General features: G+C 40.9%; 1 protein-coding gene across 1 annotated transcript in view; it reads left to right on the top strand.

The window, feature by feature from the left end:
- The window catches only part of LOC104514093 (PDZ and LIM domain protein 5-like), a gene marked incomplete at its 3' end in the record, with an annotated part of 36,272 nt that extends 29,272 nt beyond the window's left edge, over window positions 1-7,000 (top strand). The window contains exon 2 of the mRNA XM_010157642.1: window positions 6,849-7,000. Coding sequence (XP_010155944.1) covers window positions 6,849-7,000 — 152 coding nt within the window. The remainder of the gene's footprint in view (window positions 1-6,848) is intronic.
- Window positions 7,001-11,678: the final 4,678 nt, after the last annotated feature.

Here is an 11,678-nt window from a genome sequence, read left to right on the forward strand (position 1 = left end):
GCTAAGCCGTGTTTGTGTAGAGAGAAAACTCAAAGTTTGTGTTAGGTTTTGTTTGACATAATTTCTGAATGTGGGACTACAGGGATAGACAGTACAATCGCATTAAAATGTATGTTGTTGTCAAGGTTACTGCTGAGGAAAAGTAGTAGAACTGAGAATGACATGTAAGAGATGGTTTTGTGGGACCTTCACTGGCAAAATGGCTGAATGCCTGTTGGCTTTCCTCATCCTTTCCCTGTGGGCTGTGATGAATAGAAGGGCTGGTTTGGGTCTGCTGCAGCCACACTGATGCACCACAGTGAGGGAGCTGCTGTGTGTAGAGACACATGGGGGAAGCAAAGCTAGAGTAGAGGACCTGGGGGTGGTGGTGGTGTAGGTAGCCCTCTGACCAGGGCTGGGGTGGTATCTGTTGGGGTCCTCAGGCAGACTGAGAAGTTTAGTGGATTGGTACTTTGCCTCATACTTTTTTTTACCTTCGTGTAGTGATTATTGGTGTGCTGTGCATGCCTAAGATTACAGCTTTATAGATCAGTCTTGAAGCACCTTTTAAGTTATGGGGAGAGAATGGAAGGAAATAAAAAAACTTACAGGAGCACGGCCTCTTGGAGAGAAGTGAGGGCAGGGTTCCCTGGCAGTGATACGTAGTGAAATACTCTGGTAATCGAAAGGGTTGTTTTGATGTAAACTATTTTTGATCCCTGCTTGGTTTGGTGAAAACCTTCAACTTGTTTGTAGGACTGCCTCATGACCCCTTTTATAGCTGGTTGTGTCAGCGGTTTCCACCGCAAACCCTGCATTAGGGTTCTTATAACTCAGCTGTATAAATTTGATCTGGACTTTAAAATTGGCATGTATGTTCTTGATTTGGAAGCAAGTATCAAGGCTGGATGGCTAATCTGTTGGCTATGCGAATAATATTGCTGTAGTAAAGGCTGTGAGGAACATGATACAGCTCTCAGTTTCCATTGAGCCAGAGGAAGCTTATTTGCCACAAAGAGCAGGTGCTGCCGTGGCTCTCCTTTTCATGCAAAAGTGGTAAGCTCGAACCCAAGGAGTCCCAAACCTGTTGGGAGTCCAGAGCCAAAGTTGGGTTTTTGCTTCTTTCCCTGCTGGGAAGGAGGAGAGGAAGGTCTATGGCAAGCTGTGCAGTTAGGTAGGGTGAACTGGAGCACAGCGATACCCTGTTTGAGCTCGTGGTGCTCAGGTGTCAGACCTGGGTACATCGTGCCATGTTGCTGTGGGTGGCGTTGCGCTGGGCCACCCGTCAGGTCTCAGCTCAGGGGTGCCCAGTTGGTGTGAGGGAGCTGGTTCAGCTACAGAGCTTAAGTGTGCCTGCCCTCGTGTTCTGGGGCAACCTTGTGTTCCCCAAAAATACAGTAAGGGTCGCTGCTCTTGCAGCAATTCACCAAAGCTGGGCTTTCTAGCATACTTTGAGCTCTGTGTATTGTTAAATGCTGTTAAAATACTGGCTATTGGTGCAAGGTGGAATTTTGGTCAAGTGAAATGAAGCTGGGGATAAACAAGGTAGTAACAGGTAATGAGTGTAAATATTAGCAGAAAGTGTATTACAGCAGGGAGATAAAGCCCTTGTGGTTTGAGCATCTGTGTAAAAGGGTAGTGTGCTCTTTGATCAAAGAGAGTTGGCATGATTGTTTTGTGATTCTGCAAGTTTTTCCCATAATGTTCTCTCTGTATGCGGGTGTGCTTTGGTTTAATAATCTGAAAAACTTTAATATAGGGAAGGATGTAGACTGAAAGAGAAGCAAGAGTGGTGACGATACAAAGATTGTTGTCTGGTTGGCTTCTGCTTTGATTATGCGTGTCTTTAAACTGAATTGCTATCACCAACCTTGTATCAGAAATGCTGGAGGGATTTCAGATAGCCCAGGGAGATTTAAATTGGGAGTGATTAATTACATTCTGAGGGAAAGTTGCAGATGACACTGAAGGATGTTTGTGTGATGGGGGACCGTTTTTTACTGTCAGACTATTAAATACTTTGTTTGGGAGGGTGGTTGTGGCACACCATCACTCCAGCCGGTAGCAGCTAGGATTCCTTCGAGGCAGGCAGCATGGAAAAGATAAAAGGCATCTTCTATCTCTAGTCACACAGACCTTTGTATTTGAGTAACTGCAATTAATGTTTCATTTTTAACTGCATAAAATCTAAATAATGATGGTTCGAAGAAGAATGCTTGACAAGTTTTCTTCTTAGTCATGTGAGGAAAAATAGATGGATGTATGTTAATTAGAAATTAATTGACCTACAAATTACATTGATTTGGAGATAGGTGCACATGTATGTGCACAAGTGCAGTTTTCCTGGAAAGGATCTTTTTAAAACAACTCATTAAACCTTGAGAGTAAAAGGTAAAAAGCTATTTTTCTTGCCTTTTTAAAAATATTGATTACTGTGAGACAAAGTAATAGGTCGTCTAAAATTGAGCTCAAGAAAACCATTGTATTCCAGTGTGTGTTGGGCTGTTGGCTTTTAAAAACCTGAGGTGTAGATCTATGTTGAGATTACTTTTTTATATTGTTGCTTTTGAAGTTCATCATGGATCAAGAACTGATTTATTTCTCTGTCATCTCAGTTTGGAACACATTTTAGAACAATATTTGCAGTTTTGGAATTCTGATGATTAAAACAACAAGAACAAAGCTTTTGTTTTTTTTCCCTCAAAACAGAAATCTAATATTAGATGGGTGATTTTATTTATGTTTATTAGAAAGTGTCCTGAGCATCTCTGGATGGCGTAGGCTGGTTTTTGGCTTTCGGCCATGAAGCTGGTTGCTGCTGAGGGGCCAAAAGAAGTTTGCTGCTGTGGACTGTGGGAGTGATTGGCCTCAGCAGGTGCCTGATCATGAAATGTCTCTCTTGCTTGCCTCCCCCTCTGTTCCAAATGAACTTCCCAGAGTATAGAGAGATGGAACTCTGTAGGAGGAAACATTTCTAGTTTGGCTGTTTCACAGTTTTAAATCTACTTTGTAACATCAAAAAAGTCCCTCCCTATTTTGTTGTAGCTGTAATCTGTGCTTGATTTGAGAAACTTGCCTCATACTGTAAATAGAAAATTAAAATGTGTCTGTCAAGGGTTTAAAGAATATAAAGCACAAGGTGCTTAGAAGTTAGATTCATAAGTAGCCTGTTTTACAATTTTAATGCCATACTCTTCCATGCATATATCTTGTTGCATCAGTTCAGTTTGTTTGCATGCATATGTTTAATAAAGGTGTGTTTTAAGTATATGCGTTTATCCTACTGGAATTTCAGCATTAGGCATGTTTTACTTTTGCCCACAGGGAATACTGTAGTTCCATGACCGATGCCCAATACCTTTACTAAGCTAAGGCTAAACATACAGTTTAAGAACAAAATCGCTCATGCAGGACAAAAAAAGCTGTACGAAGTAGTCATGATTTATAAATAATGCTTCAAAATTTCCTCTGTCTTAGTACCTACATATTTTTATACCTTGTGCATCTGTTGGATTTTTCAGAATTTGGGTGAAAAAAATGAAGTAAGTTGAGGTAGTGCAAAGGAATATGAGGAAACTTTTTTCTTTTGTTTCGATTCTTGCATCAGTGGTAAACTCTACCCTGTAGTTTCAGTACTACTTCATTATGGGCACTTCACAAACCCCGGATGCTGGCCAGTACTCTCAGGAAAGACTTGTGCTCTGGCTGGGATTTCCTAGAAGTTCCAACCTCACCTCTCTGGTTAGTCAGATCTCTTATCCAAAATCCGTAGGTGTTCCTTGAAAGTCTTATCCACTGTCTCTAGATAAGGTGATTACTGGTCTGTCATCGATCTGTGTGTGCAGTTCTTCCGACTCTTGTCCAGTAATTTGATAATTCAGTTGTGTGGTGTCTGTGACAACCTACCCTATAAGATGGATTCAGTCCCCTGACTGCACGGCAGGTGGTGTTGTCATAGCCAGGAGCTCATTACACTGTCTGCTTCCCCCCCGCCCCCTCCCCCATCTCCAGGGTGCATTTTCCAGTGATATTTTTCAGGCATTTGCAGCCTCGGATTTTGCTGCAATGGTTTTACAACTGTCTCCCATGTGTGCTTGCAAAGAGTTTCATCCCCGGCAGGCAACAGTTTAAGACTGACCTCTTGAAAGTCAGGTGATTAGTTCTGGATGTTTTGTGTTTGCTACCAAATCAAACAAAAAAGTGGTTTTATTTTTTTTAAATAAAACAATTTTATACTTCTTTGGATGTTAAGTCATCTCCCCCTAGATATTTATCCTGAAGACTGCTCCTGAAGTCTTACTTCTAAATGTGTCTAGGCTGCCTTTTTTAATCACAAATTGCGATGTGTGAACATCATGCGCACGTGTGAACATCATGCGCACTTGTGTACGTTCGTAGAAAGGTAGATTTTATTCACTTCACAGCCCGATCACAAAGCACAGTGATCCGTTTGACCTTTAGCTTTTAGTGCCCTTACGTTCTTTTCCCTTTTCCAGACCTTGCTGACAAATGTCAGCATGCTGTAATGTTATCGGTTTAGGGATCTGTATAAGGCAAGTTCCACCCGTCCAAAAGTTTGAGGAGCTTCCCTATAAATAGCTATGTTGGTCATAGCTTACTATATGCTTGTAGGGTTTCCTGACATGTGTCTTAGAGTAACCGTGTCTCTTAGCTCAGAATTTGGGTATGAACACCAAATTTTGGAGGAATTATGGCTTTGTTGAAGCCTCTTGTAAAAGGATGTACCACACAAGTTGTAATTCTGATGAATTTAGCAAGTCAAGAAGTTTTTCTGAAATTAGTGCATCTCCTTTTGCATTTGTCTTTTAATTCACTTGCTTACGTGGGACTTGCTCTGCTACTTTTCCCTTGTTAGCACCCTTCAGGTTCAACTCTGAGTAAAACTGCTCAGTTGACCTATATTCCTGAGGGAATGGCTGCTCTTTTGAATCTGAGAGGTGTCAAGTCTTCTTCCTGCATGTCAGGCCTCCCCTTTCATCAGAATAATCTATTTAATAGCATAGGATTAACACCAAATGGAAGGATTTTTCTGGTTTTGTTTTAATTTCTGGCTATTGGTTTTAGTTGCTAAAGATTACTACTGCAGATGTCTGTGGGACATAATTAGATCTTGAAAAATGACAGCCATGATCCACTGGATGTGGAAATTTCTGCTTTCAGTCTCTATGTTGTTAAAATATATGTGCTTGGGGTATTGCATTTGCATTTCTCTTGCAGCATTAGGCAATTCTTTTTCCTCTGTTGAAGTACTTGTCTTCTGATGCTGTCCGATAACCATTGCAGCTGTCATGTATTATAGTCTCAGATATTAGGGAAGCCTTAACCATATCGTAGAGGCTGGTGGGACACTTTCCACAGGTTTACTGACAAGTGTCACTTGCCACAGTTTTTATGTTGGAGAAGTGAATGGTGTGAAGACCGGTGACTGTACTTTGTGGTTGGTCATTGTCAAAAGGAACCACAAGGAACCAGAACTTCTTGATCCCTACTGAATGAACTATAACAGAGGCAGTTAAAAATCAACAGAAATTAAAGCCTTCCTTCTGCTGCCCTTTGAGAAGTCACTTGCTAGACTGTGACTGTGACCCAAGTTGAACTGCACTTTCAGAAATAAAGATGAAGTAATTCTGCTGTTCGCAGCACCTCCCTAAAACACTGCACTTTTGTCAAGGAATAGTCTCATGCTTGCAGGCAAAGAAAGAGTTCTGAGGTTTTGTGTGCACAGCACAAGCAGCTACAACTTCTCTGCCGTAAACCAGAAAATACATCTGAAACAAAGAGGGAATTTGCACCATCCAGGACTGCTCTTTGCAGCCAGCTATAAAACGATTAGCAGATTGAGGACCAGGGATATAAATCAGTGCATAGATCTTAACATGTGTTGCTCTATTTCTATTTCTGTTCTTGGGGATGCAGCTACTTGAAATTCAGCAGTGTCAGATGAAAAGATTAATTTTACTGTTCAGTTGGGGCCAATAATGTGAACTCTACCAAGGTTTCTGCTGCAAGACTTTCATTCAAGTGGACTAAAGGCAGTTCAGCTGAACTTCAGCAGTGACCTTGATCAAACAGGCAGACTGCTCTAGAGGACTTTCTTATTTAGGTTTGAATATACTGTGGGTGGCTGGGGGCTCTAAACCTACTAAGAGAAAGGGAAAACCAAGTCCTTTAACTGGTCTGTTTGTGATGTTGAACTTTTCACTTTCTAGTAGTTGCAGCTGGGGAAAAGTCAGTTTCAGTATTAATGAAGTCTTCCCTGCATGTGACCAGTCATTGACAAATACATAAACATAGAAGAGCTTGTTTAGATGAAAAATCTAGAATGGAAAACAGCCTTCCTCTCTCCTCTTATGAGAAAAAATTAATATATGAAGAGAGAATAGGCTGGAACTTGGCATCTAGGAAACTCTGTGTGCCTTGTGTCTCCTGGTGAATCATAGAATGGTTTGGGTGGGAAGGGACCTTAAAGATCGTCTACTTCCAACCTGCCTGCCTTGGGCAGGGACACCTTCCACTAGACCAGGTTGCTCAAAGCCACATCCAGCCTGGCCTTGAACACTTCCAGGGATGGGGCATCCACAGCTTCTCTGGGCAACCTGCTCCAGTGCCTCATCACCCTCTCCATGAAGAATTTTTTCCTGATATCTAATCTAAATCTCCCCACTTTCAATTTAAACCTGTTAACCCTTGTCCTATCACTACAGGCCCTTGTAGGAAATCTCCTTCCAGCTTCCAATTGGAGTTTGATTTTTGAAAAATAGGCACTGTAAGATTTAGTGGTCTTGTGTTCAGCGAGTATAAATGTAAGCCATCCGAGTTTCTCATTTACCATTCTTCTGATATTTCAGCTTAATGACGGTGGCAAGGCAGCCCGAGCACACGTGGGGATAGGTGATGTGGTTCTCACCATTGATGGGATAAGCACGGATGGGATGACTCATCTAGAAGCACAAAACAAGATCAAGGCGTGTACAGGCAATTTGAACATGACTCTGCAAAGGTAAGATAGCTTGCTTTTTTTTTTTTTAAGAAAAGAGAATTAATCATCATGGTAACATTTGTTTGGAGGATAAAAACATGTAAGCGGTTTGGCAAATTGCATGGAGTTAAGTGGCCATAATTGAAAGATATGCTGCTGTAGCCTGAACTGCGTCTTGATTTATAGCGTTTTAGAAAACTTATTAGATGATAGTTATTTGAGTCGACAAAGACCTTTTCAAACCTTGTCACCTGCTCTACATTGAATGAAGTCTAGTTCCTCTTCCTTCTCAGCTTCAGTTTTGTTAACATGCTTGTTTAATTAAAAACAGGTCTTACTCAGGCTCTTTTTCTTTCTCCCTCCCCTGACTGATTAGGGCCACTTTTTTTGTGTGGAGTCCCACATCATCATTTTTATTAGCAAACAGAATGATGGATTTAAATAGTTAACTCCTGAGTTATATAGATGAAAATTCTGCAGATCAGAGTCAGGGAGAGATGTTTCCCGGAGCAATACTACTGTTTCACAAAGTAGCAGCCTCTCTTTGCTAATTGCAGCATCTACTAGAGAAGTTACAGCTTGATCCATTGTCCCCATTCCTGAAACATACAGTTTATTGAATCTCAGAATATCACTGCTAGCCTTGGATTAGGTTTTGTGAGAGGATGAAAGAAGGAAGCAGGATGCTGACATGAGGGTTATTGGAACTGAAGCAGGAAGAGCCGCAGTGCAAAGAAATTCCTTCAGATCTCTCAAAAGTCTCGCAGGACTAAATATTGGCTCTTATTGGAAGCCTGCTATTTTTATTTAATTATGTGAGTGAGTATCTTGGAGGAGGATTAGCATCTGAAGCCATCCCATAATGAGAACCATCTTTTCTTGTTATCAAAGAAAACAACATCACTTGCACCCTGTGATTGCACTTCGTGCCTACCTTCAACCATGTGAAGCTCCTTGATGAGCATTTCTTGAGGCCCATAACAGTGTCTCTGCCAGAAAAGGTAGTAACTGGTGAAAATTATCCTGCCCTTAATGAAAAGACCACTTCTTTTGTGAGAGTTCATCGTGATAAGAATGAAAGAGGTGACATGGTTGTTGGTCTGACAAACATCCACCTCTCCTGTGTTCTGGTGCTTGTTCCCAGCCCTAAGTGAATGGTTGTGTGAATGCTTTTCTAAGAGGCTGCAGTTCAGCCCTGTTTGTTTTTTCTTGTTTTTCTTGTTGCCCTTCTGTACTTTGGTCCTTAGCTACCCTTAATAAGGGATTCCCTTTGCTCAGCCTCAGAGGAAAGGAGTATCTTGTGGTGCAGTTTGTGCCTAGGGCCTCTTCTCGAGTGAAACTTGTAAAGTTGGTGGTAAAAGATTCTTGATGAAACAGAGGTGTCACAGCAGCTCATCAGAAGAATCACATGCTGTTATCTAGTCTGTCACTTGCTTTTCTGTCTCCCAGGGAGGTAGGCAGGTTGCTTAGAAATGCACTTTCCAGGAGCCCACTGAGTCACTCCAGCAGGCAGCTGGGAGTGTGGGGGTTTGACCCACTTTCTCCTGTCACCATAAATTGATGGGCAAGGTTAATATCAGATAGAGGAAAGGAATAACAGGTGTGTCTTGGTCAGGCAATAACTTGTTTGAAGCTGCTTCTGGTTGAGTGTAGGGATGAGTAGTTGGAAAATCAAATTAATCATGAGTTAGTGTAGTCCCCTCCTGTCCTCACCCTTCCTCCCAGCGTAGCATCTGACTCAACAGCTTCGGCTACCTGACAGCTGAAGGCTAAGCCAGGATCAGACTAGCTGAGATCAAAGGAATAGCCTGGGTCCCAGCATCTGGGGGTGGGACAGATGCCCTGTCTTGCAGCTCTGCTGGTTTGCAGTCCCATGGTTTCAGCTGTTTCTAATTCTGCCTGGATCCCATGAAACCAAAGCTGTAGACAGTGCTCTCCCGTGCTCCTCTGCCTGTGAAAACTTCCTTGCTCTGATTGCTGTTTAGCAGGAGACTTGCTTCAGTTGTTTATTTGCTCTTTTTAGCCTGGAAGAAAGTGCTTCTTGACTGGTTCACGCTGATTACAGATGCTCTCCTGGGAAGGACATCTTGAGACTATAAACAAGGTGGCAAGATAAGCCATTTTAATATTAAGGGATCTCCATAATTATATTCTTATGACCTTGCCTCTTCTCACAAAACAAAACTACATTAAATATTTTGAGCCATTATTGTTTGTGTGTAAAGTTAAAGAGATGCTGTCAAAGTGAAACTATGTTGGCCTTCAAAATATGAGTTGTTGCTATAGACAGGAAAAGCTAAGACATATCTGACTTTTTTTTAAATTACTGTTTTAAATTATCTTTAGGGCTTTTTATACTTCCCCAAACTTTTATCTATTTCCATACAGACTGCTAATAGTTTGAACTACGATGCAAGGATGTTGAGGTTAGGCTTGGACACATATAAAAACTCTTTGATCCTACCCTAGTTAGCTGCTGCTTTAAAGGAATACAATGGTCAGTTGGTTCGCAGTGTTACTTTGAGATCCAAGAAAATTGGAAGAGCATTATGGCTTGAGCTAATGGCTTTAGCACTGTGACTGCGTTCATGTGCTGTTTTATGAAAGATATAAAAGAACTCTGATCAAATTAGTCATAGGAAACAGTATATATCTTTTTAAGTTCAATTTTGTATGTTTTTGGTGGTAGCACTCAGTGGCTTTTATTCATGATATATTATAAGAATAACTGTGCACTCATCTATGGATGCCTGCTTTACTCTTATAATAAAATGTGGCACAGATTCTTGTGGAATATGTGGAAATTTAATACATTGTCACAGACTTAAGCGTAATGTGGAAATAATGGCAATAAGGAGAAATGTGGCTGGGTATGCCACCAGCCTCACAGCATGTCAGCGACAGGGATGAAGGTGCTGTTTGCACAGGGTGGACTAACCAAAATAATCAGTATTTTTAAAAATGGTCTTGCTCTGGCTTTTTAGTTTCTGTTTTTTTTGAGGATCAAAATGATAGTTGGTAGAAAAGCTGTGGTAAGCTCGAGGGATTAGTAAGCCAGTGAACCCAAGTGGGTCCCATCTGCCATTGATGGGCTCCAGCATCCCAGTTTGCACAGTGGCTGAGGCATGGCAACAGCCTGCTTTTTAAGAGTTACAAAGGAAACTCCATGGGTCTTTGTGGCAAAAGCGAAAGAGGAAATTATGAGCAGCTTCCTTTTTATAAATATTTGAAATTGATATGCTTTTGCACTACTGGTGTGGTTTTCACTTGACTTCTCCTTTATGTGCAAAGTGGAAAAAGTACAACCTGGAGAAACACAATAAAGGGCAAGAAGTAGCTTGTCTGGGAGGTTGGAAGGGACATTTAAAGCAATGTCTTCAAAAGCTTTACTTACAGGATTAAAGCAGTATATTTATGGAGGCAGATGTGCACGTATGTCTTGTGGAAAACCAATTTAGATACTTTGTAATGTAAATGAATGTTGGCAAAATATTTGAAAGGAGAATAAAAGGTCCCTTTTTTCCTGTGTAAGGCAATATAGCATGTTGTGGTTTTAAATACAGTATTTTTCTGTTTCTGAAATGAACTGGAATTACAGCTGTCACAATGGAAGTCCACTTTGCTTAAATGGAAATAGATACAATTCTGCTTGCCAGCCGTGGACAGCAGTAGGTGACTAACATTTGCTTGTGTTGTCAATTATTGTCAGGCCTGTGTCTTTAAGCTTAATTAGTTCTGTAATTTTGGTGTGTTATTTGCTCACTTCTAATATTATATATACCTTAATATTCTTGGGGGAAGTATCTTTTTTTTTTTTTCTTTTTGTGACACACAATTTTAGGTTCCTGATAGTTCTGGGTTTTTAAATATTAAATGCATTTCATTGGGAATTTTTCTTTGAATGTGTCTGTCCCTCCCCCCCTGAGATCTTACTTTTTTGCACCCCAGTATTTTATTTTCAGCTAAAGCCCTTTCCTGGTTCCCATGATAAGAGATGGAAACCAGATGCTTGCTTTTTGGAGATATTTTTCAAGTTCAGTAACTTAGCATGGACTTCCGTAAATAAATCTGCAAGTTGCTGAACAGCTAAGAGCCACCACCTATTTCAAATACTACTTTTGGGGACTGTTTCTCCAGACTTCTGCCTTAATGATTCTTTGGAAGTGAGAAACACGAAGAACTGTGTATTTCTACTGTTAGATGAGACCATGATACCCATGCAACTTCTGGAAACAGTGTCAGTGAATAATACAAGGGTAAAAGAAAATAATAGAGAAAAGCCTGGAAAGTTGGCTTTTGTGTGTTGGTTTTGTTTTGTTGTTGTGTGGTGTTTTTTTTCTTCTATAATATAGAACTTATTTACCTCTTCTTTGTGTAAAATAGATCTACGCAGCTACAGTGTGCCTTGGAATTTCTCACTTCTCCCTATGAATTTAGGCATTTAGGACAAAAGGCATCATGGTCCCTCAGCTTGGAAAGAGAAATAAGGATTCTCCAGGTTGCTTACCTCTCTCCAGCTATGTTGCCATGCTTCAGAAATATTTTTGTGTGCTGTAGGTTGGCAGTGAGCAGTTACTACAGTTCTGCTTCCAGCTCTATAATGAGTGACTTTATGGGGTTTTATAATGAACATGGGTGTTACAAAGCAGTAGGTGAATTTCAGAGATGACTATGGGGTTTTGTTTGGGGTGTGGCTGGT

This window comes from Eurypyga helias, unplaced genomic scaffold (assembly GCF_000690775.1).
Source record: "Eurypyga helias isolate BGI_N326 unplaced genomic scaffold, ASM69077v1 scaffold31808, whole genome shotgun sequence".
In the NCBI taxonomy this organism is placed as follows: domain Eukaryota; kingdom Metazoa; phylum Chordata; class Aves; order Eurypygiformes; family Eurypygidae; genus Eurypyga; species Eurypyga helias.